This window comes from Corvus hawaiiensis, chromosome 5 (assembly GCF_020740725.1).
Source record: "Corvus hawaiiensis isolate bCorHaw1 chromosome 5, bCorHaw1.pri.cur, whole genome shotgun sequence".
Lineage (NCBI taxonomy): Eukaryota > Metazoa > Chordata > Aves > Passeriformes > Corvidae > Corvus > Corvus hawaiiensis.
This window is the reverse complement of record NC_063217.1, coordinates 6357864-6381992: the sequence shown is the minus strand read 5'-3', so window position 1 is coordinate 6381992 and position 24129 is coordinate 6357864. Positions and strand designations below refer to the sequence as shown.

At 40.2% G+C, this 24129-nt stretch overlaps 1 protein-coding gene across 2 annotated transcripts in view; it reads right to left on the bottom strand.

Moving 5' to 3' along the window:
• Positions 1 to 24129, bottom strand: part of POLR1A (RNA polymerase I subunit A) — a 29873-nt gene that overhangs the window by 992 nt on the left and 4752 nt on the right. For both annotated transcript variants that reach the window (XM_048304707.1, XM_048304708.1), the window contains exons 7-33: positions 23682 to 23768; positions 22917 to 23019; positions 22293 to 22452; positions 21157 to 21330; positions 20864 to 20986; positions 19852 to 20079; positions 18624 to 18878; positions 18076 to 18267; positions 17493 to 17636; positions 16995 to 17178; positions 15650 to 15732; positions 15380 to 15538; positions 14948 to 15046; positions 13918 to 14070; positions 13651 to 13733; positions 12736 to 12901; positions 12025 to 12246; positions 10727 to 10941; positions 9912 to 10079; positions 9110 to 9245; positions 8211 to 8368; positions 7176 to 7290; positions 6442 to 6558; positions 5431 to 5712; positions 4633 to 4833; positions 3770 to 3887; positions 2400 to 2564 (exon numbers count right to left, since the gene is read on the bottom strand). In XM_048304707.1, the coding sequence (XP_048160664.1) occupies positions 2400 to 2564; positions 3770 to 3887; positions 4633 to 4833; positions 5431 to 5712; positions 6442 to 6558; positions 7176 to 7290; positions 8211 to 8368; positions 9110 to 9245; positions 9912 to 10079; positions 10727 to 10941; positions 12025 to 12246; positions 12736 to 12901; positions 13651 to 13733; positions 13918 to 14070; positions 14948 to 15046; positions 15380 to 15538; positions 15650 to 15732; positions 16995 to 17178; positions 17493 to 17636; positions 18076 to 18267; positions 18624 to 18878; positions 19852 to 20079; positions 20864 to 20986; positions 21157 to 21330; positions 22293 to 22452; positions 22917 to 23019; positions 23682 to 23768 (4290 nt within the window). The remainder of the gene's footprint in view (positions 1 to 2399; positions 2565 to 3769; positions 3888 to 4632; positions 4834 to 5430; positions 5713 to 6441; positions 6559 to 7175; positions 7291 to 8210; positions 8369 to 9109; positions 9246 to 9911; positions 10080 to 10726; positions 10942 to 12024; positions 12247 to 12735; positions 12902 to 13650; positions 13734 to 13917; positions 14071 to 14947; positions 15047 to 15379; positions 15539 to 15649; positions 15733 to 16994; positions 17179 to 17492; positions 17637 to 18075; positions 18268 to 18623; positions 18879 to 19851; positions 20080 to 20863; positions 20987 to 21156; positions 21331 to 22292; positions 22453 to 22916; positions 23020 to 23681; positions 23769 to 24129) is intronic.

Here is a 24129-nt window from a genome sequence, read left to right as displayed (position 1 = left end):
AAACAAAATCCTATTAGGAGGTTCCCAAAGGTTTGTGCTGAAAAGAAACCATTTTGGTTGATGTGCAAGAAGCCATCCGGTTCAGCACCCCCAGGTTCAGAAAGGTTCTGCCACCTGCTGTTCACACTGAACTGGGATTTCTGGGAGTGGAGTCCAGAACTCTTCCTACCCCTCCTACAACAACTATTAACTCATCCCGATCTTTGGTCCAAGCAAATAATTAGGTCACACATTACTAAAATTTCCCAATTCCACATGGAAAGACAAAACAGTCTGAATTCTAAGAGAACACAGATTTGACCTTCCAGTGAACACATCCTGTGGACTAAATAGATCACTAAAAAATACATGAGGCAAAACCAAAAAGATTCCCTTGACATTGCTGCCTTTTTCCTTTGTTAGAGTGAATCCTTTTGATGTGTATTGTAAATCCTTCTGGCTAGATATGAAGAGAACTTTTCACTGGAGAGACATTCCATGAATTCCTTTGATTTTGTGGTTACTCACTGTAGCGAAATAGTGTCACACAAATTTGGAAGCACTCCAGATGGCTGGGACTGTTTTGCTTCCACTGTTTTTGTAAGCATCCAGGCTGTTTTTCATTCATCCTAACTACAACAAGCTGAAAGTTTATCATTAGAGCAGTAGGAAATTGGAAATAAAATCATTAAACTTCTGCTAAGTTTGGTTATCTTCATTCTACTGAGCAAAATGTACGCAACTTTCCATCATGCAGAGGGTGGGGGCAGGAGCATAGACAGCCCTGTGCATGGCATGTGCTCACTGCTCTGATCTCAGTCACAGCTGGATAATTTAATAGCTGCTCCTAAATGTGTGTCAGCTGAAGGAAAAAAAAGCCCCTTTGTTGGATTGTTAAAGAGGACAGTCCTACTGCCCTGTTTGCTCATGTGATGTTAACAAAGAGTTGTTCTCTGAGCAAACAGCCCAAGGGATCTCACTGCTGATGCAGTTTGCTCCCTGCACAAGGAGTCCTGCTCAGCAGCCTGTGTGCTCTGACAGCCCCGCTCACGTCAGGCATCAGCCCCAAGGCATCCTTGCAGTGTCTCTTGAACTGTACAGTCAAGTTACCAGTTACATTAAAGCAAATTAGATCCAGGCTGCTGCAATCCCCATTATGACTCTGATTTCCAGCGTGGTGAAATCATTAACTCCCTCTGCTTGTAATCACTGGTTCCTGCCAAGCCACCCTGCCCTTCTGTCAGCATGCACTGCATGTCTTTATTCATAATATTATCCATACATTACATTTTATTTAGCAAAAACCTCCTCTGATTTCATTTCTAAGTCAGTATGTGATACAACATAAATCCAGAGAGTGAAACTGAGCGAGAAACATCCTCTTCTCTTTAATTTCACCCTGGATTTACACTTTCCTTTTATGTTTTTCAGATTAAGTCAATTGTAACCAGTGCTATTAATTAAAACCCAACCTTTCTTCCCAGAAAAGGTATAAAACAACATTATCAAAAAGCAATTCAGTGATAGAAATATCTCTGACATCTGTGCAAGGCAGTTTAAGACAGGAGCTGAAGAGATCATGTTGAGAGCTCCTCCCATTTGTAACTGGAAGGACACAGCACAGCAGCATTTGCAATGCAAGCATCTGACTGGCAGGTGACAGAAACCAAGTTTATTTGCAAAAGGGAGATGTAATTAGTATCCAAAGCCGGAGATCACACAAAATGTCAAATTGCACAGTTAAAGCACGATTTTTGTTTTATAGGCGGCCTTAAATGTAGATGGCTAGTGCTGTTCCAAATGTCCTAAATGATCCACACAGCCATGTGATCTTTACACTTTCCAGAAAGGCAACTACAGGGCAGAAGGATACTCTTGGGAATCTCAAATGGCACCAGAAACCTACCATTAGACAAATGAGTCTGACCCTTTGTCTGTCTTGGATGGAAAAAAGCAAAGATAAAGTGCTAAATCGAAGTAACAGCCAGGAGGTCTGTTCTCAAAATAAAATGCTGAATAGCAAGGCTGGGAAAGATATGGAAGTTATAACATAGGCACAAAAACAAAGCAGAGAAGACAATTTTAATAGTAGAGACAGAAGAAGGCAGATTTAGTAGTCTGTTATAAAGCTTTGCTGCAACAAATCTTAACAACCTTAAGGTTTGTTGTAAAAATCCCTAATTCTTAAAGAAAGGAGTCACAGACCCCACAAATTACATGTGGGAGCTAGCTTTATTTCAGCTGACAGAATTTTACTAAAAACATCTGGAACATTTTCCTAGGCAAGGGCTTAATTAAAATCTCTGTCTCTGGCATTTTTTCTAATGTAATTATGCATTATGCAAAAGACTGGAAAGTTACAACAAAAAGCAAGCATATGTGAAATGCTGCAGCAAGAGATCTCAAACTAAACCATTTACCCATCATTGTTGCTTCCTTCAAGAATTTGTAGCTGGTTTCAAACGTCATCTGTTGCAGAGGGGAGGAGTTGGACTGAATTCCAAAACGACTCAGTGGTTTATAAATTCCTTCAAAACACATATAATCTGCCACAAGTGAAAGGTGTCGAGGGTCTACCACAATTCCTTAGAACACAAGAAAGAGCAATCATCAGAGCATTCAAGGACTAAGTGTGTGGGGCTTTTTAAACAAATCAGGTCTAAATCAAACCCCTTGAATCCAAGCAGCTTGGAGGACATCTTTATTAACATTCTTCTGGCAGTCTGTCTCTGGCTTAACTGCGCCCCTCAAATATCCAGGAGAGGCAGACCTCACTCTAATACAAAACCAGTATCTCTCCAAATTGAAATGAAAAGACTGGGAAACTGCAGTGTCAAGAATGCTGTAAGGCAACAGAGTTTCTCTAATATCAGGAAAGGTCTGCACCATCCTTGTTTACACAAAAAGGGATCACACATCCATCCATCTGGGATGGACAGAGCTCTCACCCCTCACCTGGTGGCCTGCATTAGCTGGGCCCCAGAGTCAGAAAGGTTCTGATGTCCTCTATGCATGACATCAAGCATTCACAGAAAACCCTGTTTAGGCTAAAAAAACCCGCACTTATTCCTAAATAACACTTGTGGACTCAGTGTAATGGGGGACCATTAACAGCTGTCAACATTAACTGAGCCATTCTTGAACAACTTGAAGGTCAGACCATTCTGGGCTGCCAGCTGACGAATCTGTTTGATATAACTGCTTGCTAAAATTCCCACTGTATGGATCTTCCCTCTTTTCAATAGTTTAATTCATAGCAAGACTCCACTCACTGAACTATGCCTATGAAATCATGCAGCCTCCCCAGGCTGGGCTCTTTGAATCATCTGTCTCAGATAAAAACATTCAGGCAATGCAGTGCAGCTATTTTAGGAAAGATACAAAAACTCAGGAGCCTACACTCACACCATTAAAAAGGCAAAGTGAGGCAAGATTGATCCTATTCTCAAGGCCACTGTACAAGCCTAACAGTTGGCTTCCTCAGACGTTAATAATTAATTGGTCTGGACCTTTCAGCTTGCAAAAAATACACCAGAATGGAAGAACTCTGTGAAGGGGGAATAAATTCAACCTCACCTAGTAAATTTTCTACTGATTAAAAGAAACCTAATAATTAACTAACAAGGTCTTCACAGAAGAGACTATAATGATTAAAAGAATGAAAAACTGCAACTCAAAAATACGCACATAAATGAAAAGATCATGAAAAACTGTAACTGCAAGCATGTGGCTGCATTTTCCCATCTAAATGGTATTAAAGATTATCTTTAAAAATACAAAGAAATCCTACCATATACAGCAAACACATCTTTTACTTCCTTTATAATCACCCTCAGGGCTGATTCAATTCCGTAATTCTTAGCCATGGCATGGATATCATTGGAATAAAGTCTGTTCAGGTCCAAAATCTGAAAGCAGAAAAAACAGAGACACAAGTTAGGACAATAGTTGCTGTGTATTTCTAAACAATTTAAGCTAAACTAAGATAGATTTTTTCCCTCCAGTTTTCATGAGCTTAAGCAACACCAACAGTTACAGAACAACTAGGCAGCAGCTCAGAGAAAAACAGACAAAAATGATTCTGAGGATTTGTGTTAAGTGGCATGAAATACATGAATAGGAGTACTGGAGTCAAAATTCACCACAGGAGAAAATTAACTGAAATCACAAAAGCCAAACTAGCAAAATACATGTTAAAGTCTTCCAAACAATGCAATGCAGTGCAATGCCCAGTGTATCTCAGCCAGCCAGAACTTTCAGCAAAAGAGAAGATGCAGCTTAAAACAATCCTGTATTTGGAGAGCTATGCGCTAGATGGGATAACAGAACTATTCATCTCCAAGCACTGCAATTCATTGAGATGGAAGAACTCCCTCAAGTAACATTTAGAGAGACATGAGAGACAAGAATGGTGTGAAATCGTCTGTCATTAGGGACTGGCTGCTGCACAAACACTGATTCCCAAGCTGCCCTTGAAAAAAGGGTCTGCTGAGCTCTGGACACATCAGGGAATAAAAAGGAGGAGGAAGACAGTTCAAGAGCTGAAAAGGCTACACATCACCCCTGAGAAATTGAAATGACATCCATCATCCACCATCTCCCCCAGAACATAAAACATCATTCAAGTCTGGGATTAGAAATAAGATTACACACATCAGAGTATCTGAAGAGCTCTGCCAGGTTTATCCCTTCTGTGTGGAGAACGAATTCCTTCTCTCCCTCCTTGTTGGTACTTTCATTCAGCAGGCACCGTGTGATGCCCTTCACCTCGTGGATCACCGTGCTGCGCGCCAGGGACGCCAGCAGCGAGGAGAGGTCGAAGTACACCTTGGTCAGTGGCAATGCCAAGGAAACCTAATGGGAAAGAAACCCCACAGTGTAGGGAGGCTTGAACACCAGGCTCAATAACCAGCACACTTCTCTTTAGGCAAAAAGAAGACCACTGCAATTACCCTCGTTGTGTGTTTAGGAACATAAATGTTTGACTGGAATTAGAGCTGAATGATGTTAATGTGCACTCCCCATCCCAGGATAATTCATCCACATTGCTTTCAAGGTCTCTGAATTTACAACGACTGCTTTTTAGGGATGGCGCTTTTTTTTTGGAGGGGGACAGGTATATACTTTTATTTGTTTTTTAAGACGTTTACATTTTTTTTCAGCAGTCCAGCCATCACTTTTATTCATCAAGGGCTACACAGCAGACCATTATATACTTAAAGATTAAAACACAACAGACCTGTCAAAAAACTGTTATTAAAAAAAGTTACATGAGTTGTTCTGAAAATGAGACATTACTAAAAATGACATCAAAAATGACACTTGTAGTGCCACTTTCTGTATTCATATAGGATTGCTGAGACAAAACAGCAGCACTGCACTGAAAAGATCCATTTGTTATGGGAGCTACATGAAACCACTGTGCAACCATCCACTGATGTTCCACCTTACCTCACACCAGAGCTCGTTTTCTGTGTCAAACGTGTAATCCTGTATGGATGGGTGGCTCTCCACAACAGCGCTCACGCGCACCTCTGCTGACTGAAGCAATTGATCTTTCCCTTTTTTAGTCTGAGACACAAAGGAAGGATTCTGAGAATCTTCACCCTCTGCTCTGTTCTGATCCTCTTCAGCACCAGGAGTCCCTTCTTCTTTTTCAGATTCAGCCTCTTCATCTTCTGGATTCTCATTAACGTTTTCTTCCCTGTTCTCTTCTTCACTCTCATAATCGACCTGCAAAGAAATATTGTTGTGTTTATCTGAGCCAGAACCTGTACAGAGATAGCACACCATGAACAGTTTAATTCAGGAATATTCTTCACTGCTGAGTTGCAAGGATTTCACCCCTATGGCACAAAGAAAATGCCATTTTGTTGTAAAGAAAATAATACAACAGATTCAGTTCAGCCTTTATTTCTCTATAATCTTACCATTATTCCTTAGTGTAGTCCAGGATGCTAGAGGATGTTGAGGCTGTAGAACAATTTCGTTTTCTCTCCCTGAAAAGTCTAATTTCTTCCCATAATCCAACTCTGATGATGGGATTCCCTCAGGATTTTCAACTACCCCACCCTCTTGCTGATATTACAGCACCCCATCTTTTAAGATGCAATTATGAAGTACTGAACACAAAGAAACATGCAGGGAGAATATTTTTTAAGAACCACAGTAAAAGTAAAGTTTTAAAAATGATTAATGGCCTAAAATTAGCAAAAGGTTAAGGTGAACTTTGGCACAGACAGCCTGATTGTCAGACACATCTACCCAAATGCCTGAAGAACAAGGCTTCAGAAAAGAGCCAAATGAAAACTGTTCAGCCCAAAGCAGAGACTTTCCTATCTCCTCTCAAGTGGGGTTTGGGTTTTTTCAGCATTTTGCTTCAGTGGGAATTTTTCTTCCCAACTCAAACACAGAAGAAACAGGGAATTAAAGAGCAGTGCTGAGCACCTATGAAGTCATTACCTCTTCTTCCTGGTTCTTCCTCCGTTTTACTTCTGTGGCATCACCATCCCCTTCATCAGCTTCTGCATCAACAATGTTCTCTTCCTCCTCTGCTACAGCTTCCAGACTATTCAGTGTCTAAAGATTCATGACAGAGAATCAGGATGACTGCTAGGAAGTATCGAAAGCATCTGAAGGCTTTAGCCAAACATCTGGAGTTTAACAATCCCTTGTCCAATGTTCTACCTTTACAGACAAATTAATTTCTGTATGTCCACTACTATAAAGAAATGAACTCACACGCCTGGTAACTGTAACAAGATGAATGTCTACAAGATGGATAAGCTGTCACTCTGCTTCTGACAGTCCTTGATGGGAGAGGAGGGGCAGAAGGAACATGCAAAAGCACTTCAATGAACAAAGGACCTTCCCCAAAGTTTTGACAACCACTGCTACAACAGGACATTGATCTGGGAGCAAGCAGAGTAAAATGCTTTTGTCTCAGAGAAACTAAAATAAACAGGCACTTTGGAATACAGTCCTAAGTAAATCATGATTTAAATACACAAAAACTTTAATTTCCTTGTTAATTTTATGAGAATGCAAAGACAGTTTACATGTGAAGAAAACATTTAAGTAGTAATTTAGTATTCACACATTTAGTGTACACTGAAACACGCTACACTTTTCCAAATTCTGTTTCCCAAAAACACTGAAAGGAAGTGAGGCATTTTTCAGGTAATGTTCTTCTGTACCTTGTCTTGGTCATCATCTAAATCCTTCCGAGTTGTCTTCCGAGTGCTGACTTCATTAAAAGATGCCATCTTTGTAGTCTTTCTTTTAATTGCTTCCAGAAAAACTTTAAAGAACCTGACAGAAGAAGCAACCCAGAATGTCAAAGCTGAGCAGTGCCACACTGTCAGTCTGAAGTTGTCAAAAAATTAATTTATTTTGATTAAGAAAACAGTCAATTCATAATTCACATTATTCCCTACTGGATGCAAAAGTACTTCAAGGATAAGGCAAATCATTTTTCTCAGCTCTTTCTCATTCACTTAGGAATCAAAAGGTTGGTATGAGCTCTGTTACTGTTACAGATGTAGCCATGCATCCAAAGCATAAAATTAAACACTCATCTAGATATAAAATCTGCACATCAAATTGACCTTCAGAAGAGATGGTTCATTACTGGACTTTTTTTCTTTTTTAAACCAACAAACACATACAAAATAAAGTAACCCAGCTTGAACTCATGTGGCCTGCAGGAGGAAGAAATCAATGCAGCCTTTTTACAAAGCAAAAAATAGCTTTCAATAGACCCTTATCATTAAATGTTCTACTTTTAACTACACAAATTTGGTCAGTCAAAAGGATAGAAACAAGGGTTAAAAAGAAAGGGGGGAAAATAAACCAGCCTTTTCTGATTAATGGATTTTTTATAAATAGTAAGAAATAAAGTTTAGTTCTGTTCAGTGAGAGCACCAAAGGATGCCTAAAGCATTCAAATGTTTTTGCTGGTAATAAATGCTTAAGCATCCAAAGGAATGAGATGTTCCTGAGCATGAGTGTATCAGAGACATGTGAAAGATCTGCCCTGACGCAATTCTGCACGGCCAGTATGCCACAGATCCACAGTTTTGTGCAAGACATAAAAGCAATTGTGTAAATGCTTTCTGCACATCTGCTGGAACTGTTGCTCTAGAAGCCACACCAGCTGTAATCAACAACATGCAAAACCCATAAAAAGGCAAAAGAGGAAAAAACATTGAAGTATCTGAAAGCACACACACCTTGTTTCCATGAAGTGCAAGATCTGCCTGGGCTTCACACACTTCTCCTCTCGGTAATCCTCATGGGGCAAGAAATGGAATTTGATTTTGTAGAGGTGATGCTTGTTCAGCTTGTGCTTCACATGCAGGGATTCCTCAATGTCCACTTTCTGCAAGACCTACAAAACATTCCCAAGTGGGAATGTTACTCCTTTGATAAAGACACTTCATTTACTTCCTGCAGTTCCAGTGCTTTCCACAGGAAACCAGAATTACACAAGGCTAACTAGCAAACTTTTCTGGAGGCTTTGCTCCTGGGTAAAAGGACTCTACCCTACTGCACTTTTTGGCTTAAAGTCTTCCCAACAATTAATTCAGACAATACTGGAAGAACAGCCTCACCTCCCATCCAACTCCTTCACAAGAGATTACCCTTCTCAGGGTGCCAACATCTTCATTTTTCTGACCATGCTCATGGAGCAGGACACTATTCCAGCACATAGCTAAGTCTTAACCTGATCCTTGCTGCTTTCATGAAACTCTCAAGAGTAAAACACAAGAGGATAGGGCATGTAGGAGAGCACAAGGGTACCCTCCCAGGAAGAGAGGGAACACAGAACACATCCCAGTGTATTGAGTTTCCACAGAGACACATTTTGCTTCTTCTGAGCACAGCCATTTGTGTGAGATTAGGAAGGGGTGGGGGACAGACAGAAAGGTCTTTATCTGGGCTCTGACTATGTCAATCACAGCCAGATTAGCTTGTCTCAAAGATAAAACAGAAACCCTCCAAGTCTACAGGCTGACAAAAATGTGCTTGAGAAAAAGCCAAAGACTGTGGCACAGCAAACCACTGATGAGCTCAAAGAGGAGAGTTTGTTTTGCTGACTCTCAAAGGATGCACTGAAAAGGAGGCTCACCTCAGCTAAGCATACTCTCGTGAGCTGTTTCTTAAGCTGTTTCACCTTCTTGAGAGCTTTCTTGGTATTGAACACAGGAACACTCATCATCGGTGTTTTAATGTTTGAGCTGGCCACCATCAGTATTTCCCGCAACCTTTAAACAAAGAATGACCATTCAAATTAAGCAATAAAAGCACTAAGCAATCAAGTAATTATCTAGTTCATTTAATTGGGCTGCATGCAGCAACTGGCAGTTCCACCAAAGCCGTGTGCACCAAGAGCTGTGGTTACACTGCACTGCTCCTTTGCTCTGCTCTGGTTCCCCACCAGGCACAGCACAACAGCAGCCCCACTGCCTCAATTAGATTATTCCCCCAGTTATGGGAAGAGAATAGATGATAATAAATTGTTCCAAGAAGGACTAATGAGGTCTTTTTCCTACAGATGCATAATGGATGCTTCCTCGTATGTTCTTCCCCTCCCCTGCTTCTCTGAAGCAACACAATCCCCTCCCACCTAAGGCATCACACACTCCCACATGAGGCCAGGTCAGGACCCACATTATTCCAAATAAACGGATGATTTGCTGTATATCAGATTACAGTAAGGGACCTTCCCAGATATTTAGAATCTGGAAAACAAACCAAAATAACTGGAAAATTGTAAAACATTAAAATAGTTCTGAACAAGCACAATTTACAAGTAAACTGAAGGACTGTTCACCCTCAATATTCACACATATACCTGCCAGTGAGATTAAGCACAATTATATCTCTAAGTGCCTAAAATAAAGGGCCCATTGAGGACACAGTTTTCTCACCTTGGAATACCCAATGTGACATTCATTTCACCTCTGCCAGCAAAGTGAAAGGTGTTCAGAGTCATCTGTGTCGAAGGTTCCCCAATACTCTGAGCTGCAAGAAGCCCCACAGCTTCTCCTGGGTCACAAAGAGAACGCTGCCACTTTAAATACAACAGATCCTTTAATCTGTAGACAGGGAAAAAGAGGTTTAGCTCAACATAAAAAATAATAAACTCAGAAAAGAATGAATCATTACTCAGTTCAATAAAGTTACATCTTTGAGCCAATCACTCCTGGTAGCTTACAGACAAATACACTCCAGAAACGGTAAAATTGTCTATACCCATCTGATCAGACAAACACAGCCCATTAACACAGAACTGGGGCCTTGGCCAAACTGTATTTTGTTTCTGCTGCCAATTCCCAGAATGTCAAAAGAGAGCCCATTTATTCCCACTTGGACTTCTTAACTGCCCTGCTAACTCCAAGGTGCATCAAGAGCATACTTTGATTTTCAAGGTTACTATAAAGTATTATTTTATATGTATGGGGACAGCAATACATTGCCGTTGTTCCAGAGAGCCTTTGCTAAAGCTCTCAGCAGCACAGAAAATTCAGGTTTGGAAGGAACAGATAACCAGAGCCTCTCCACTGCATGCACACTAAGCACGTTTGGCTTTCAAGAACCATTCTGAAACTCACTGCTTAGTTTCACAAAGGCCACAACAGAAACAAGACTTGGTAAAGACTTTTCAGTTTTAGCAAACTCACTCCTAAAAGGTTTTTTTGGGTTTTGGCTCAATGCAAAAAAGAAGACACTCAGAGCTTTTTACCTATCAGCAGAAAGTGCTGACTGCATGTAACTCCGGCTGTTCTCAGATTCCCATTTACTGATATAACCTTCGACTCCATTTTCAAATGTTTCTGAAACAGATGCAAAATAGGTATCTGGACGCCAAACCCCAAGGCTTGGGTCAGGACACTTATTTGTCTTCTTCAGATACTTCCTTCGTTTCTTCTCATCGAGCTCATACCACATCTTCAACAACTGAAAATGAGAGGAAGTTTTTAAGCTGACTGGTTTATCCACATGAGCAGTAAGACCATGAGCAATCAAGCAGCAGTAAAGGAGGAAAAGATAAGCCGTGCAGAATGTAAGGGTGTACACAACACAGCAAACAGCTCAGCTACAAATATGGTGTTCTCCTTTTTCTGATATTTAACACTTTTGAGCCCAAATGATTTCAAGATGCTTTACAAGCCTGAAATACCCCAACTTATGTACCCATAGTAACTACTCCAGAAATCAGTGAAATAAGGCCTCAGAGAGTAATTTCAACTGGGACTGAACACCCTCAATATACTTAAACCTTTGCTCCTAGCTGACTCTCACCTTGCCTGTCCAAAGCTGGCATTACAAAGGAGCTTGTTATCAAAAAGTTTCAAGAGCAACACAAATTCAGCACAGCTCAATAAATGAACCATTGATTAGGAAAAACAACTTTTGCAGACAAGCTCACAGAGCCATCTCTCAACACCTTCGACCTGGGGTTTCATGCTAACTGCCCTCGTTCCACCAGGGTAAATTCCTTGCGACAGCAAGGCTGTGAAGCAGGACCCGTCTACATTTTGTGTCCATACACACAATCTTCCTTAGAAGCCATATCATAGAGATCAGTGCCATGATGGACAAGTGGCTTAAGCAAGAGCATTTTTTGGAAACACCTGGCAAGGCTGGCTCAGCCTTCTGGTCTTTGGCATTCAAACAGGCTCTCATCCAGCTAGCAGAGAGCTGTCCATGCAAGGAAGATTTACTTTGTGTACATGAAAAAAACAAAACAACCCACCACCACCAAACAAAAACAATCCACCCAAACCATCCACAAACATGACCTGTTTACTAAAACCAGATTTATCCCAGTTTTTAGCCCTGCCCTAGCGCTAGGGCCCACAGACCTTAATAAATCTCAGCTTCATCATCCACACAGTTGACATGATTCCTTTAAAAGGTAACTTGTTTAGTTAGACTGGGAAACACTTCAGGATACACAGAGCAATTTAAAAAAACCCCAAAACTGATTACTGCAACTTCTTTTGAAGGGGTTGGTCAATTCAACTGCTACTGTGTCACCTGTAAAGTAGCAGGATCTCTTCCATTCTTCATTTCACCTCCTGGAAGCTGTGCTTTCACACTTGCCAGTTTCTTCTGGGAAAACAACAGAAAGCCTCCTTCTCTTTGCACAGAGTTTTGGTGCCTGGCTCTCCACTTTTTGATGGCTTTAAACTGCTGCTTAGCTTGGTAAGACTCCATCCTTGCTAAAGCTTCATCCAGATGGTTTGTCTTCTGGATTACCTGTAAGAAAGTAATTTGTGTGATTATTCTTCTCTCTGTCGTCATTGTACCAGAAAAGGCAAAGGAAACTGAAAAGGTCATCTGCTGTCACTGCTGGAAAACAATTTTCAAATTTGGTTTTCAACTCAACTGAGACAAAACTCCTTATACTTTATGTTATTATCGCCATTCTCTAATAAGCAGTGATGATACTGGTAAAAGAAGTTAATCAAACTTGACAGACTGAAAAGTGAAGTCATCATTGTTGAATTCAAGTGCAGAGTTAAAACAGACAGTGCTTGGTGCGCTTGAGACTGCTTAAATCACGCTGCAGACTTCAGATTGCTTCCATATTTTGAATACAATGGCAAATAAAATTGTGTATTAGTCTGAAAGTAACTGAGACAAACAAATGTTACCCCTGGAACCCTGACAGATATGCCAGATGTTAACCACATGTTTCAGTCTCCCCTTCACCCCTCATTAATGCTTAAGATTTAGGTGTTCTACCTCGTAGTTTTCTGCAATGAAAGGAAACTGCTGAGGTTGTAAGAACTGAGTTTTAGGGATATCAAGCCCATCTTCTCCATAGAGAAACTGCACCACGCTGCCATCACTGTCTCGTACAGTCAGGTCATACTGAACTACCAGCCCTTCCAAATGTTTTATGATACACCTATTCCAGAGGGAAAAAAAAAAAAAGAAAAATGCTGTTAAGAGGCTACAAAGCAACAAGGATGATATAACTAACACAAAAACCACTGGTTTTAACTTATATTAAGTGGATTTAAGGGCTGATCAGGAATTCTGGAAGCCAAAATCCTACAGACACAACACTCATGAGAAATGCTTAGTTTGCAAAGCTTGCAGCATGTTGCTCCCTCCAGTTTCCTTGGACTGATCTGACTTAAAATGAAACAGTAAATTACTCTCTATTTCTGCTGTCACTCTTTAACAGTTTTCTGAAAGAAGGGGGCATCCCTCCTTTAGAACTCCTCACTACCCTCTGAAACAACCAAAAAGTTACATTTTCTTCTATATATACAGGAGGTGTTGCTTGAGTAAAGACAAGATCTACTCAAGGTGGCCAAGAAAAACTAGAGTTGCCTGGAGCTTGTACACCTATCTATATTTGTATGAGGAAAAAGACTTCTGCAAAAGGAGAAGCAACTGCTGTTATGTTCCAGAGACAAGCTTGACATTATAATGTTCTGGTTGATCTAGATCTCTAGGAAATTTGGCTTAGAACAGACATTCAGCATTCAGACTCTTTTGTAAAAAATCAAGTACAATGAAGTTAATCTAAGCAATACAGGCACTTCCAGCCTACAGTACCCTCTCACAAAAAAAAAAATAATAAAGAGAAAAATCAACCAACCAACCAAGGACCTTTTAAAGGCTCCAGTTGGTAACCAGGCCTCTTACCTTTGCAGGTACCCAGAACGGCTGGTTTTGACAGCTGTATCCACAAGACCTTCCCTGCCAGCCATGCAGTGAAAGAAGAATTCCTGAACACAAGCACAATACCATCAGCATTCAGTGCATCAACACTGGCAATTTATGTTCTTCCTCAAAAGCTTCATATGAAACCAGGGTGAACAAACTTCATTTATCCATAATTGCAGATACTCTGTATTAAAATACCAAGACTCAAATAAACTTCAGTATCAACACAAGCAGTATTAAACTTACAGAAGGTCTGATCCCAGTGAGAAATCTGCCGGTCACAAATCCTCCTGAGCTAGGGGAAAAATCATAAGGCTGGAAACATGGCAGTGATTTGCCAGATGCCATCAGTGGGGGTCTTCGGCCTTCCAACTCAATCTGGCCCAGCAAACAAGAAATCTAAATGGGGACAGGAAAAAAGGAAACATCACTTTTCCATCCAACTTTCTGTTCACATAAGCTTAATATTTTTTCTTGAAAAATACAGTTAAAAAAGGTCAACTGCTCAGTAAATGCTGTGTAGCTCATTGTGGAATTGTTCACAAAATGTTCTTGCTATTGAGGGGCAGAAAAGGCATGGATATCTCACCTGGTTTTTTTAAGTTATTCCAGTACCCAGACTCATCCTCAACATTACCATTCTCTTTCTATTTATTTATTTTAACACAGAGATGTGAAACTTAAAATACTTAAATATTTTTTAGGTCCCTACATTACCCTCACCACTTCTCAGCAGTGTACTAAAACCAGAACAAAAACCTCAACCCAAAATGCTCTCTCTTTTGAGCTGTGGTCATTGACTCCATTTTAGAGGGTGTTTATTTATAGAGTGTCTCTTGCTTGGTGTCTGTGCTGCAAAAGGTAAAATGAAAATGTATCCTTGACACGTCTACCAAAACCAAACATAATGTTGTTCCTATTCAGAAGTTGAAGAAGGAGAGGGTCAGTCTTCAACAGAGGCCAGGAAAAGTTATTTCTCTTACAGTTGGTTAATTTGTATAAACTGCAGCATTCCTTCTAAAAAGCAGGTCTGCTATTTCAATAAATCCTCATGTACTGAGGAGCAATTCAAAAATAGGCTACAATAAACACTGACTCTCTTCCATCACCCACTGAGGTCTTTATTACATTCTTCTAACATTTTTTCATGCCAAAGTCCAGAATGAAAACCTTGCTCTGGTACTAGGTATCCCCAGAAGAGTTTCCCAACAGCTTACATTCTAGGACACATCACATCAGCACACGTAGCTGCTAAGTATATTCTGGCTGTCATTACCTGCATTGTGTTTACAGTGGATCCTTTGGCTCCTGACTGTACCATCAACTGCAAATTGTTCTCTGGAAAGCTCCTGTGGAGACCTAGAGGCATGCAAACCTACAGAGTTGTGGGGGAGTGAAGGGAACAAAACCAAACATTATTAATAAAACAATAAACCAGAGAAATTCCTGTTCAAGGCTTTAACAAAGTGAAACAATGAGTAATCACAAACATTGCTATTTATAATTTTAAAAGCATCTCGAATACTAAACCATCTTCTCACTCAGGGAGGACAAGGCTGAGGAGGAGAGGCAGCATGTGGAGCCTCATACTGGGGACAGATGGAAAGCTTCAGCCTCCAGAAGAGTCAGGCACCGCTTAGCCACATTCACTAACTTAATAACAAAGTCTCCAAACAAGATTAGTATGCACAGATGCCTCGATGCCAACCTTGTTAACTTCATTGTTGTAATTGTTTACTTCCTCCTTGAACTTCATATCAACCATGTTAAAATCCCTCTGGTCTTTGCACAGATGGGCATCCTGCCACTTCCCTTGGACCTCCTCACATGATGCTGTTTCTGGCAAATTAAGAGCAGCTCTAACAGCCTGAAAGTAAAATATAGGAAGTTTTAGGTGTTAAGTAGGCATAACTGAACAAGGCAGGATTTCAAAAATTTTGCATTATGGAAGAAAAAAAAAATTGCAGAACAGACTTACTTCAATACCACTCTGCCTCGACCTTTCAATGATTTTTTTTCTTTTATGATCTGCTTCAGGTTTAACCAAAATATCTTCAATCCCTGTTAAAGGTAAGAGACAGAATACAATGGCCTAAACCGAACAAGAATCAAGGAAGGAACCACAGCTGGTGTCAGGGATTTTCTTTTCCTGGTGTCAGGAAAAGAAAGTCACAATTAAAGTTAATAATAATGGTTAGACTCAGGGTCTGCAGTTTGACAAGAAGAAAAAAATCTGAGTAGCTTTTGGATGGAGAAGTTACTGTACACCGTAAGAAAAAAAAAGAGCAACATCAGCTAAGCAGTGAGGGTGCAAAATCAACTGCCTAATTTAAGAAGTCTTAACTTCAACAGTCTCTGAAAAAATCTTAATTGGTGCACTTGCACAAACTAATGCTTTATGGACCAGCCACGTCAAACTGCTTTTCTTCTTCCATCCGCATTAAAATTCCTATTAGCTGAACTTTTTACAATCTGGCATTTCTTAGCTTTTTTAAAAAAGAAAAATAAAAAATACAGACTCTTGTGACGACAGGACCAGGGAACAGGTTAAACACTGGAACCCTAACTCTTGTAAGCTATTTGTAAGGAGTCTTGCCACAGCCACTAAAATGGCTGTGTCAAAACACCAAATCCCAAACTCCTGCTCCAGTCTCACTTCTCTGTTTTTCTGATGTTTTAACTGCCTAGTCATCCCAGGCTTGTTATCTTTTCCTAACTAGTTTTTGCACCCTGGCTCTCAAGAGTCCTGTGTCTTACAGTCAATCAATCCCCTTCCTCACTCCAAAAGATGCCCTTCCCTTTTCCCTGCTCACAGCAGTCTGTTGGTCCCTCACTACTGCTAACAGGTGACTGTGTCTTTGTAACTCCTGTGAGAGTTTGAAAAGCCGTGATGAAAGTCAAACATTTACCAAAAGTTTTACCGTAGAATGTGATGTGCAAGACTTGATTAACAACCCCTTAACAGCTTTGTCAGCTATTCTGCTTTCTATGCAATAATTATTTTTCCAAGAAGCAAACACAAGGTTTTGCTCTAAACAAAATTTCAACCCAAGACATGTTGACTGTGCAAACTTTGACTAGGCAGGACAAAAGAGAGAACTTGTTGGACATACTCAAGACTTGTGTTTTCTCTTTATGTTTAGAAGGCCAGCTGTGCACCAACAAAAAAACAAGATCAAAAAAAGGCTGGCAGGCAGCTATCCCACTCAAGGGCAGTCTTGCCAAATTTTATTAACAGAATTAGCATGTATCATGCCCAACAATGTCTGGTTTATACCTCAGGAGGTGCTGCACTACAGCACTGCACTGCTGCAGTTACTCACCCATGGTAAATCCCCTGTACAGCTGCAGGTAAGCAGTGAAGAGGCGCCCCAGACACGTCAGCACTTTCCCACTGGTTTCACCCCCATAGATCTCATAGCAGCAGTGCACCAGGCCATAGGCAGAGCTGCCAAAGTGAGCTTTGTCCAAGACTCCACACAGTAATTCCCCATCTCTGATAATAACCTAAATAATAGAACACAGCTTTGAGTCAGGAAAACAGAAATTCTGATCTTACTATGACCTCTACAGGTTTTTGTGTGTAATCTATGTGAAAATAGGTTTAAGTTTAAAAAGCTCACATATTGGTGAACAGTTAAATGGTCAGATTATCTATACTTTTTCCTGACTCCCCGGCCTATCCTTTAATCACCCACTTCTGGCAGTAACTTCTTGCAAAATATCTGCTTCCAACTTTGTCACCTCCCTGCTTCCCTCCCCATTTCTCACGCCATTTTAATACAACACAGCCCAGCCCAACCCCCAGAGTTGTTGCATACCTGAGATTCACACATTGAATCAAGATTCAGAAATCCTTTTGCAGGTCCCTTTATCCAGGCTCTCCCACCAATCTTTGCTTTCCCAGTCAAATTCAGTGGAGCATGGTTGTCTGGAATGATGTTTATTAACAATGTAGAAACAACCTATAAGGAAGCAGGATGAGTGGAAGGAATTATTTATTTTATATACTCCCTTCTCAATATACAAAATCTGGCATGGATGAAAAAAGCAGCATCCTGCATGTGTTCTTTCCATTGACAGCAAAGTTTTGAAAGCTTGGAAACCTGACAAGTAGCAGGAATATCCTCTTGCTACTCTAGCCTCTGAAGGATCAATGAGCTGAGACACATCATTATTCAGAAATATAAAACAGCAAAGGTCTTTCCAATAATTAGATATATTAAAATTAAAAAATAAAAAAGCTGTCTGTTGAGTTTCACAGCTCAAAAACACACACCAAGACCCACATGGTGTTGATGGGATCTAGCCTTTCAAACACCCTAAGCAGCACTGCTTTTATTATTAGCATTCTGCTTACTTTGAAACCATCAGCATTCTTTAACCCTGTAAATGATAAACTACCTGCTTTCCTGTCCATAATCTCTGTGGCTTCATAATGGCAGGAGGAAAGATTTTAATTCTTCCTTTTTTGTCTGTCAGTCCTCGGTACACAAGCTCCATGTATTGCTCTCTGGTGAAAAAGCAGCCCCGGATCGTCATGCTGACTCCAGAAATCATGTGATCTTGGATCAAGCCAGGAAGCGGCTTCCCATCCTGAAGAGGTAACAAGAAAAAGGTGGTGGTATGGGGGGTTAGTAAGTCATGTGCCTCCAGCTCCCAAAATTATTCCCCCTGGATAAATGTACTTAAATAATTTGTAAAGAACTCATCATTACAGCACAACTCTCTACTGAATCTCTTCTGGACACTGACATTCAAAGCTACAAGATGGTTTGGATTTGCTGGGCCTTCTTTAGAGGAACAGAACCACAAGTGGAGAAAGAACACAGACATAAACCTCAAAAATAAGTAAATAGGTTTTTTAAAAATTACCTCACTTCTCATTAGACAAAATAAACAAACCAGAGTGATTTCATGTAGGAATAAATTTATCTGGCAGTTTTACTTGCCTTTGGCACGAGGTACTGTTCATCAGTGAAGGCTAAGGTGTAGGCTTCCGCTCTGCCCAGCTCGCTCTGCGGGAAATGGGCGTTCATTTCATCCCCATCAAAGTCAGCATTGTAAGCCTTGCAGTTGGCATAGTGAAGCCTCAGCACTTTCTCCCCAGGCAGGATTCGGGCCCGGTGAGCTTGGATGGAAGGTCTGTGAAGTGTGGGCTGGCGGTTCAGTAACAGCACATCCCCGTTCTTAATGTGCCGACACACCTGCAAAAGAGATTTGGTTGCTGCCTACAAGGCATTGCCATGCCTCAGAAAGGACTAATTTATCTTTAAATACACACACATCCAAAACATCTTCTTTCTGGTGTTCATGTTCTGTGCAAAACTCAGAGAGAATCAAGACTGCTTGCCCCTGAACGCCCTCTGCTCTCCACCAAACAACATACCTCCCATTAACTCCCCCAACCCACAGTGATCAAATCAGTAAGCTCTTCATCCAAAGCCCACTGGGCTGAATTGATACCTCTCACAATACACCCAGTCCTGGACACCCTAGACTAAGGTAGTAATATAACCTTAAGCTGAAGCAGACACTGGGAATCTCTTAATTTCAGGTTTGAATACAACACAATATATCCTTATCTAGAACAGGCTCTCAAAACAGTCTCATTGTAATTTTTCTGTTTGTAAAATCCAAATATCCACTCAAGTGATTACCAACAGGAGTATGGTAAATTGTTTATACAATCTACATACTGTTATGTTTAACTCTGAGACGGGTTCTGAAAGAACTGACATCACAGAAATACTCAAATTTCAAATCTCTGCTAAGCCTTTGTGAGAGACAGGGTAATACATAATGTGAAAACATTATTAAACACCAAAACTTTTGCCCTAGCAGCTAAATAGTAAGTTTTCAACTCTTGCAAGAGATGGAGATACAGTTAAGAAGTTTCAAAGGTTGATTAAGCTAGAGGAGATAAGAGAAGAAACAACTGACACAGGATCAATTAGGTTGGAAAACACCTCTGAGATCATGGAGCCCACCTGCTAAGCCAGCACTGCCAAAGCCACCACTAAGAATACTCTGCATCTTGGCACGCTGAATGACACACACTGCATGTTAGAAGAAAGTAAAATCCAGTATGGAAAAACAGGATTTAGAAATTGAAAAAGTATCACATTTAACTTCTTACGTCCCCAACCAGAGATGGAGGAGGGCTCTGCCAATACTCACAATCTTCAGCCCTGTCTGGGGTGCCCCTGAGGAGGGGGTGAGGAGCTGCTTGGCGATGGCCTCGCGCTGGGTCAGGCTGGTGGCACTCAGCACCGTGCGAGACCCGTCCTCGTTAATGACCATGGAGGCCCCAGGGTGGACCTTGGGGCCATTAATGACAGCCTGCCTCAGCTCTTTGACATTCCAGGGAGTGACTGGCTGAGGGTAAGTCAGTTTGGTAGCAAATACCTAGACAGGAGGGAAAGCAGGAGAGAAACAACATGTTGTTCAATTTTGGCTTCAAACTGTAAAAAAAGTCACTGATAAAACAGCATCAAATGTTAACTCATACAATGCAAACATAAATTACTTTAAGCTCTTGAATGCATCTCCTCCTCAGTCTACTCTAATGCCAAATAAATACATTTCTGTTTTAAAATCCTCTACAATAAGAATAGAAACAATGTCTTTTTTCTATTTTCTACTGCAGTATAAAACTCAATTAGCAATTAAAGAAAGAAAGCACAGATTTAAATTCTGCAAACAAGCCAACAAATAGAGAGAAAAAGCACATTATCACCAGGTTCATTATTTTCTTCAAAGATGATGATGATAATGAAAAGCTCAAATTCAGGCTTGGTGTCATCTCTACGTGGCTAAAAATCCTTAACGATGGATGAAGTTGGTGACATTATCATGGACTTCTCTTAAGGCTGCAATACCTCAAAAATACCTTGTACAAAGACCATAGGAGAAACAGGATCTGCTTTTAAAGCCAGCACCAATTCCTAATCCCATAAAGCACGTACAGCTTTTTCTTTTTTTTTTTTAAATCCCCTTTCTCAGATGTGGTGTTCTTGCTTTGTAACAGTAAGCATTTCCCACTCTTCACTGCTCTTTCCTTATTAACACTGGGCAGGAAGGAGTTCAGACGAGTCAGAAACTCTCCACATTCTAAACTGCTACCAAGTGTCAGCAATGTAGTTCAGCCCTGAGCTGCACCAGAAAGACACAGTCCTTTATTTATGCTCACCATAGGGATGCCAATCTCGTTGGTCCCGATGTACATATCGGGGCAAATGACGGATCGAGCAGCAAAATCCACACGCTTCCCCATCATGTGCTTGCGGAACAGCCCTTCCTTCTTCTCCAGCAGCTTTGGAAACAGAAGGTAACAATTAAAACCAGAAAGTATGGAAAACCAGATGGATTCTTGCAATGATGAGTGTCATGAAAATGACCACCTACTAACCACAAATAGTTCACTTTTTTCTGACTCCATCAGCTTCTCTTTTTTAACTGTCTAAGACTCCACCTCCTACCCACCTGACGAATACCAGGGTATTTTTCTGTTATCAGCTTGTCCATGTCACTATCAAACACAATGTTGACATGGCTCTGGAGACGTATCCAAGCATTGTACAGCTTATCTGCAATGCTCTGTCCAGGAATCGTTGCCAGCACAGAACGGTCCAGAGGTTCACTATCCCCTCCTGTCTCCTACAGAAACAGAAATTAGAAACTTGGACTTAACAAAAAATATCTTCTATTTACTAGGCTGAAATTATAGTATTAATTACAGTATTAAACATAGCAAATGAAACATTCACCATTATTTTGCACTGGTAGTCAGTCCAGGTTAGGAATCACTGTAACTAGAAAATCCTGTTCTTAGATAAAAATAATGTAAATCCAAGAGTTTTTACCACCTACATCCCCCTTCGTTTTCAGTCTAAAAGCTGCTACAGCAGTCACATCCAAAACTCATTAACCTCCTGTCAAACGTTTTATGAACCTATCTCCATCTAGTGGCTACTTTCGGAGTAACTAAAAATGTTTCCAAGATCTTTTACACTTAAGATCTAAATCAAGTTCAGCTGAAACTGAGTCCAGTGTCAAAGACCTCTCAATGATATAACTTTTGAACAAACATGGAATGAGGCAAGCTGACATACATTATTATTTACACTATACAACTATGTGAACTGTCAAAAGCAGACAAGCGTTGTTACTAATTAATGTTATTTGTGAAATTTTGGGTTCTACTTAAACATCAATTGTCAAAAAAGAAACACAATCACAACTGGCTCCACTAGGCTTAAAAGCTACAGTGGCTTTTCTCCCTTCTTTTCATGTGATGAGATGTTGGCAAAGTTTTATTGTGAGCTGGCTGTGCTGTACAGATTTAATTCTCCAGAAACAGGAGCCTGTTATGTCTCACGTACAGCAATCTAATACCAAAAACCACGACTAAGAGAATCTGAGCAAAATGTTTTTTTCCTCTGCACCAGGTAGAAAAGGGTCGGGGGGGGGGAAGCTATGGAGAATGGAGAACTTCTCCACCAGCAGATGCTCCAACAACTCAGTCAAAAATTGTTACTGGCACAGCTTAAGCAGGAGCCTACCTGAACTCGACCCACACATCCAAAAAAGCAAAGAATAAGATAACCAGCAACTCTTACTGTTTGAATTTCTTCTGCAATTTTTATTGGCTGACACTGCTCTTTTGCCATGAAAACCAAGAGCTTCCGTATTAACTGGGCATCTTTCATCACAGCCTGCAAGTTCACAGTCTGCCCATTTGTGAACAGGCGGTCTCCAACGCGATTTACGGGACGATACCTACAGCAAATCAAAGTTACTTTAGAAGACTAAAGCCACTCAAAAGCAACATGATAAACCTCAAAACATTCTAAGCTAAATCTGCAGTGCATGGAAACTAATCCAAACAAACTAACAGTAGGCATTTAAAAATTCCTATATTCTACTGGGACAGTCATAAAAGAGGAATGATCCTTAACATGAAATTTTATCAGTACTGTACACTTATAATATTCTATAATAATTTAAAATACTAACGCTAAAATATATTTTTTCCATAATTAGTATTTCAGTCTTCTAACAAACTTATTTGGAAGTTACAATAGAACTTATCACCAATTACTACTGTGATTTTTATTATTTTAACACTCCACTGACACTTCAGCAGACCAGTGTCTGTGCTATAGGAGTTTAGATCTCCAACTCTTGCAAAGGATGCACTAAATCCTGTGATTTCTATAAAATTATGGGGGGATAAATTTTACCTTGAAGGTGGAACCACAAGTAGATCTAAAAAAAACATGTCTGGACTGAATCCTGAACTTTCATGGGGATCCATCCCAGGGAAGAGATAATGCAGAAAGAAACCTAAAAAGATACAATGAATATATAAACTCGTTCTCACTGCTACTGTTTGGGAATCCAAACCCCTAGATGCACTTGGTCAACCAAGTCAAAAGAATCTGCTAAGTTAAACACTATTGAGCTTGTTTAAAATAAAAGCATTTAGCCATACTTTAGAAAAAACTGACACCCTCTTTTCAGTCACGTATTTTAGAAACAACTCTGGACAGAAATATAGTTTATAGAGAGAAGAAAAAGCAAAGCAAGAGGAAGAAAGTTTCCAGCTACTAACTGTGACTGTATCACAAAACTGCTTTGTTTTTTCCTGGCAACTGCAGACAGATTCAGAGTACAGGCAACTCAAAAAAGAGGCTGATAAATCCATTCTCAGGCTTTAACTAGGGTAACTGTGAGGTGCAGCACCACAGGAAAATCAAAATCTTTGCAAACAACAGTTGTGATTTGTGGGGAGCCACAACTTAAAAATAACTGATCAAAGTGTTAATTGAATCCAGGTCTCTGCATTCACTGGCTGCCACTCCTCCTGTCACAAAACCTATCTTGTAGCCAGGAGTCCTTAAGGCAAAAGGTAGAGATCTGACAAGGAGTTCACACTGGAATAGTTACTGGCTTCATCCACTAAAAGGTACAGAAAACAAAGTGACTTTCCTCTTCACAACCATTACCTTCATTCTTCCACAGAGCCAGGATGTATTCCTTGGCAGTCATTGGTGTCAGGTATCCTCTCTTCCCTAACTGGCTTTCATCAATACCTGAAAAGTAAAAAAGAAAATAAAACTAAAATATTTACTAAAAACCCAAACAAACAAACAAACCAAAAAACCCAAACAAAAACACCAAAAAAACCCAAAACCCCAAACCCTCAAGAGATTATTGTGAAAGGGGGTTTTTTTGCTAATAGTGGTAAGTGCTTCCAGCTCAGAGAAGGAATGGAAATACATACAAAATATACTGGCTGACATCTACATCAAAATTATCATTTAAATGTTTGCTTTGGGAATATGAAATTAACTACAGAAAGAAACCATTTCTGTGACTAGTGAATATGAATATAAGTAACAGAAATAGACTCCATTTTAACATCTGAAGTTTATGCTTTATTTATAATGAGCT